This window comes from Alexandromys fortis, unplaced genomic scaffold, assembly GCF_014885135.2.
Source record: "Alexandromys fortis isolate MF-2015 unplaced genomic scaffold, M_Fortis_MF-2015_v1.1 scaffold_29, whole genome shotgun sequence".
NCBI classification, from domain to species: Eukaryota; Metazoa; Chordata; class Mammalia; order Rodentia; family Cricetidae; genus Alexandromys; species Alexandromys fortis.
The window spans coordinates 10,544,017-10,550,804 of NW_026067891.1; the positions used below are offsets into that span (position 1 = coordinate 10,544,017).

Below are 6,788 nucleotides of genomic sequence, written 5' to 3' on the forward strand. Positions count from 1 at the left end.
ATTGACACTTGAAAACTTTCTGCCAACTTTCTGAAGTCCAACAAATTAGTTCAGAACAAGTACTTTATGAAGCAGTGACATTCAACACTTGCCACTGGAAAGAAATACCCCCTTACAACCATGGGCTCTTCCCCTGCTTGGAGAATTAGCAGCAATATCCAGGTACGAATTACTCTTTACTCTTCTAAAAACAACTGGAAACAGTAACTAAAGTAAACTTAGGAGGCACTCAACAGCAGCCTTCAGTAGACATGATGGTCTAGAAAAGCCCTGGTGGACCATTACAGTGGCAGGAAAGGCCTGTTTCTTCTCTATGTACGTTCTAATAAAAAGCAGTAAGTGGCACCAGCAGCTAGCTATCACAGCATTATCACTTACAACTCCAGCTCCCTCTTTCACAAGACCAGTGGCTAGCCCTCCACTTTCTGCACTACTGTCTAGCCTGAGTTCCTTGAAAACTGTAGTTCCTGTCCATATCCCATAACACAAGCAAACATCACAGTGGTGCACAAATGGTTAATGAAGGCAGGTAGAAGAAAAGGTCCCTGTAGCTCCTTTCCAAGGATGTGACAGATGACCTGCAAAGCTTTTAGGAACAATGCCATCTAAATGGCTTGCGGTCTTGCTTGGTGTTATATGGAAGACCAAGTGGAAGTTTCAATATGTAGCCCATGACTGCCTAGAACTTGTGGTTCTTCTACCTCTGCCTCCTAAGTGCTAGGTAGGATTACAAGAGCCACCTGCCCAGCGCTGATTTGTATTATTGGCTACTTTCCTGGAGTACCTATCCTTTCTTCCTTCTCTTAGAGCACGGCAAACAAACCCATAGGTAGCCAGTTTTTGCAGTAACAGACCAGAAAGAGAGCTACTCTAAAAGTCCCAGCAAGGACCAATTTAAGATGCTGAGTGGGCTGGGTGGTGTTGGTGCATGCCTTTAATCCCAGAGACAGGCAGATCTCAGTGAGTTTGAGGCCAGCCTGGTCTATAGAGTGAGTTCCAGGACAGTCAGGGCCATAACACAAAAAATCCTGTCTTGAAAATGGAAGGAAAAAAAAAGCTGATTGAAAAACCTGGTAACAGTATGTGGGACCTACAAAACACTTAAGCCTATCTCCGAAGCCTGAAGGCCTGTGACCTGTCTTCTTACTGCCACTGCCACCACCCAAAGCTTAATCACTAGGAATAACACAAGTCAATCGTGCGCACCTGTAATCCCAGGAGGCAGCCACAAATCATCAGGATATTCAAACCTAGCCTGTGCTACAATTAGACCCTGACTCCAAGCAATGAAAGACACATAAACGGCCATCAAGCTGCTGGAGCTTCAAAACTCCAAAACAAATGTCCCCAGATACCACATCTGCTCAGCTCCTGTCATTCTTTCAGTTTTCTAATTTTTTTACCATTAACTCTATATCCTTATAATGGGATATCAAAACCAGGAATTAACTGGTCAAGGAGTCACACTCAGAAAGAATGGGACTGATCCCTTCAGGGGTTCAGGAATAACAAAATCTGACTAAACTGATATTGGGTCATCACCGTCCCCCATTCTGCCAAGATACAATCACAAGCAGGCATTTCTGCACACTTTGCCTGTGGTGTTCTCACCCCCGCTGCAAAAGTCTACCCACACAGCTACAACATGCAGTGCACATCTGTGCCTCTGTCTTGTGCCTGTCCATGACATGACTGGTTTCAGCACAGCCTCGATATATATGGATGACCTTTTTCCTAGGGTTCAGAACAAATTCTCAATAAAACCCTAGTCAATTCTGCCATGGTACTTCCCAACTGTGAACTAACTTAATGACTTCCCTGACCAAAGAACTAATTCAGAAGAACAGTAAAAGCAGCAAGGGAAAGATTCACGCTCTTTCCTGTCTATGCTGTTATCCTTGGACTGGGGAGGAGACACTAACCAACAGGCAGGCAGGCTGAGAAGATGGGCAGCTCGACATGCAAATCTCTACCTGGCATCAAAGGGACAGACTCTGGCTGCAGCCAATTTCACCTCTACTGTAAGCTCCACCTGGAGATGGCTCAGCAGATGAGGACCTGGGTTCAAATTCCAGCACCCACAAATCAACTCACAACTGTCCCTAATTCCAGTCCCAGAGGGTCTGGCACCCTCACACAAACATACATGCAGGCAAAACACCATGTACATAAAATAAAGAAAAGAAATTTTAAAACCTGCATAAGGAAGATATTAACCTCACTGGATCAGTCCACTGGCATACCCTTCTGCAAGGAACCTTACTTTAGGTATAAAGTCGCATAGCCAGTCTATGCTGGTGGGCACTGTGCAAGAACTCACCTTCTTACAAACATGAAAGGCATGGTCAAGGAAAAAAAAAAGATGCCTTGAAGCTCCATCTATGCATACAAATGTGAAAGGGGCCCTCCACTACCAAAGCCCTCAGGGTCAGCTCAAGATTTGCTCCCGACAAGAATCTACTGACCACTTACTTGACTCAGATATTACATTCTGAAAACAGTGCCAGTGGGGCATAACTGCCACCCCAGAAAACAGCACATTCTCCCGATAGCTAGCTACTAGGAGGCACAGGCAAAGCCTCAGAATTGCTTTTGTCCCCTCAACGGGAAGAATTGTCACCAATCTTATATGTAAGGCACCTCTTCAGATCATGGGCCTTATTAGCCACTGCAAACTAGATAGTAAATAAACTGTCAAATAAATCCATCCCTAGTCTGATCTACTAGGTAGGGGGGGCCTAGCTCCTCCCAGCACAAAGCAGGACAAGCTGCTTTTCCGGCCTGTGGTTACAACACAAGTAAACTGTCCCTCATTCTCTTTCCCTATACTTTCCTCACCACTCATTCATAATAGGACATTTTAAAAAAACCAATTCTCTAGCGGATGTGCACGCACTGTACAGAGGTCAGTGAAAAACAAACCTAACTCCAACAGGGTAAGGCAGGAGGACAGCAAACCAGCCCTGACCTGATAGGGGAAAAAAAAACAACCAACAGAACCAGTCTCCCAGCCTCCCTTTCCAGTAAAAGCACCCTGTCCCAGAGGGCCGACAGACAGGACGATCCTCACAAAGCCTCCCTTCCCAAGCTGGTCAGAACCCTGATACCCTCTCCAGCTTCTGGCTCTGCAGATTCCAGGCCAAGACTGGTGCAAGCCATTAACTCCCTCCAGACCCTTCCCACAGCCTGGCTTGTGAGACCTACTAGAACTGATAACTCAGCTGCACTAGTCGGGATTTTGGAAGTACTCTACTCTTCCGATCCTAACTGACCACAATTGGCACAGCATTCTATTTAAGGAGAGAGAACACTAAAATAGACTGCCTAAAACACACACACAACCTGTGGGCACCGCACACACACCAAGACACTACTAGCTTGCACGATCACAGCCCTACTAAGACTGCATTTTTTGGGAATTAGAGCCTTAATGGGAGAATTAAAAGCCACAGCATCCATTAACCACTGAACTGTGTTAACTCACAAATGCAAACTTTGATAGGAAAAGAAAGCTTCATGAGAAAAATTATGAAAGAACACAAAGTCCAGACTGTAGAGTGAAAACTTGTGACAATCTTCCTTCACCCTGGTCTCTTAGCAAAGTCTCTGAAACTTTTGCACATAGATATTTTCCACGTACAGTCTGTGTCGGAAATCCCATGTCCAGCAATGTCCAATTTTATTATCACCATTTACAAAAACGGTTATGCCCACAATACCAGATATTTATTCTATCTGACGCTATTTGAAATGGAAACAAGTGTAAATACTTTCGATGTCTATGAAATATAGCTTAAAAGGAATATACAAGTTTCTCAGCAATGAGTTCCATCAGCCATTGATAAGACTCACTAAAAGGGCCTTTTCCATCTTCAGCACGGTCACACAATTGTTTAAGACACCCACTAACCAGCATCAGGAGTCATGGGTCAGTATTCTCATTCCGAAGCATCAGCACCCCACAGAATATTGTTTCACCCTAACTTCCTTAGAAACTCCATTTAAGAAACCCACCATCTCTTGCTCAAAATAAAAAAGAACAAGCCACTTAAAGGTCCACTCGGACCTCACTGGGATTCCTGCCTGCCTGGCCCCTTAAGGCATGTATGGAACGAACTGTTGACTTTGCCCAAAGTACCAATTCAAAAAAAAAAAAAAAAAAGTGCTAGCCAATGACCACAACCCAGCGTGGGGTCGGCAACTGAGACCCTTTCCTTGACTGTGCTTTACACCAAACCCTGATGACCAAGCTCCTCTCATCTGCAAACCGTATTACAATCCAGTACCAAGATAAACTCCTGCCGCTCGGGTAGACAGACGACGTAGTTACCTCCAGTCTGTTGGAAGCAGCCATGTGCGACGGAACTTTCACAATTGCCAGCACACACTTAGCAGGATGTGCACGACACCACCTACAGCCAGGTACCCAAACTCCTCCACAAGCAGAGGTAACTTATAAACTAGGCGGCCCTCAGTGCGCCTCAGTGGAGTGAGTCCAAAGGCTGAGGCCAGCTGCGCGCCTTGCAGGTGTCTCCGCAATTAAGCGAGACGCAGGGCAGCGCAGTTCAGGTTATTTGGAGGCTCTCCGGGGCCGCGCTCCGAAGCAGGTGCAGGTGAACCTGGCGCACCCGCGCCCCCCCCCACCACCACCCCAGAGCTCAGAGGCCGGGGAGCTGGCCCAGCCAGCCAGGCCAGAGCCACACACCCCGGAAAGGGGACGGTCCCCGGGGCCCGCCTCCCGACCTGGGTGCCCCGAGCCAGCACACCTCAGTCCTAATTTACGACCCCAGCGCTTTGTGCCCAGCAGGCCGGGCGCTGCACAATGCGCTTAACTCGGGGTCCGGGCCACCCCCTGCCGGGCCGCATGACTGGGCAGCCCGGCCGGGCTAGGAGCGCCCGCCCGGCTCGGGCCGAGCGGGAGCCCGGCCTGGTTAAAGATGGCGAGCCCCTCGCGTGGCTCCCGCGGCCACCCGGGCCACGATGAAAGCGCCAGCCCCGCCGCGGACCTCACCTTCCATCTCCATGTCCTCGGGCTCACTCAGCTGCTGCTCGCCCGCTTTCTGCTGCTGCTGCTGCTGCTGTTGGTGGTTCATGTCGGCCGCGGCCTGGGCCTCGCCTGCGGCCGGAGGCCCGGGCTGCGGGCCCGGCAGGCGGGCGACTGCGAGCCGAGGCGGCGGCGGCGGCGGCGGCGGCGGGGCGGCCTCCTCCTCCTCCTCCCGCGCGTCGTCGGCGGCGGCCCCGGGGCGGCCCGCGGCGGGCGGCGGCGGCGGCGGCGGCAGGGAGACGCGCACGTACTTGCTCGCGATTCGCCCAATCTCGGCGCCGAGGAGGGCGTGCGGCCGGCGGGCCGGGCCGGGCGGCCTCCTCGCTCGCTGCGGCCGCCGCTGCCGCCGCCGCCGCCGCAGGGCCCGCCTCCCGCCGCCGGGGCCGGGGCTGCGGGGCCGCGGGCCGGCCGGGGGCGGAGGGCGGCCGGGCGGGGGCCGCGGAGTCAGCCCCGCCTCGGGCCGGGCGCGGAAGACTGGAGGCCCGGCGGGCCGCGGCGAGCCTGCGGGCCCGGGTGCCGGCTGCGGCGGCGGCTGCTGAGGCTGCGCGGGCGGGCGACGGGCCGGCCGCGCTCGGGGCGCTGTGGCCTCCGCCTCCTCGGCGTCGTCGTCGGAGCTCCGGCAGCGGATGCGGCGCCCGGCGACTCGGCTCGGCTCGGCTCGCTCTCAAAATGGCGGCGGCGTGAAATGTCACATCCGCATGGGGGGCGAGAGCGGGGCGAGCGAGACGAGGGCGGGCGGCGGGCGGAGCGGGAGGCGGAGCAGGGAGCGGCCCGCCCGCCGCCGCCGAGGAGCGCCCGCCCTCCGCTGCGCTGCGGCTACGCGCGCCGTGCGGCCGGTCCGCCCGGCGGGAGCCGGGCGGCCAGGTCTCCCCACGGCGGCCCGAGGGTAGCGTCCCCGTGGGAACCGGGCCCGACCCAGAACCTAAGGCTCGTCGCCTTTTTACTGCCCTTAGCCGGTCCCTCGTTTCTCCCCGGGCGAGTACGTGGGAAAACTTAACTTTTTTGCACCCCAAATCCAATAAGGCGAAGTCTAGTTCTTCGGATCTCACCTACTCCATCGTTCATTTATTTCCTTGTTAGCCTCCCAGGTTGGCCATGATCGTCCACTCAGAAAGACTTCACTCTCCTTTTGTCGTTTTGAAACCGAGTCTCGGGTACTCGGCTGGCCTGGAACTTGCTATTTAGTAACTGAAAACGGTCTTGAACTCCTGGTCATCCTGCTTCTACACCTAAGGCTTCAGGAGTCAAATGTTACGAAACGACCTTTTAAGTACTAGAGATCTGAAGAAGAGACAATTTAAGGCTGAAGTCCCAACTGACTTCAGGTATGGTGGCTTTTTTAAAAAATAGATTTTAAAAAGAATAAGATTGCCAGATGTAGTGGTGTACGCCTTTAATTCCAGATCTTGAGAAGCAGTGGCAGGAGAATCTCTGTGAGTTGGAGGCAAAGGCAGTTCCAAGCCAGTCAGGACTACATAAAGACCCTGTCTGAAACAAAAACATCTCAGGCTTGAAGATTTCCCGTTAAGGAACTTCCGATGGCAAGATCACATAAGTAGCACCTGACTTACCAGGAATCAGCCCTTTCCCGGGTCTCCCTGAGTTGGAAGTGGAGGGAACTAATCACTCCAAATTATCACAAATACTATTGATCAACTTGTACTGGAAGAGAGGAGAGAGAGAGAGAGAGAGAGAGAGAGAGAGAGAGAGAGAGAGAGAGAGAGAGAGAGAGAGAGAGAGAGAG

At 52.4% G+C, this 6,788-nt stretch overlaps 1 protein-coding gene across 1 annotated transcript in view; it reads right to left on the reverse strand.

Moving 5' to 3' along the window:
• The window catches only part of Usp7 (ubiquitin specific peptidase 7), a 54,646-nt gene extending 48,941 nt beyond the window's left edge, over positions 1-5,705 (reverse strand). The window contains exon 1 of the mRNA XM_050123746.1: positions 5,012-5,705. Coding sequence (XP_049979703.1) covers positions 5,012-5,093 — 82 coding nt within the window. The 5' untranslated portion in view covers positions 5,094-5,705. The remainder of the gene's footprint in view (positions 1-5,011) is intronic.
• Between the last annotated feature and the right edge of the window lie 1,083 nt (positions 5,706-6,788).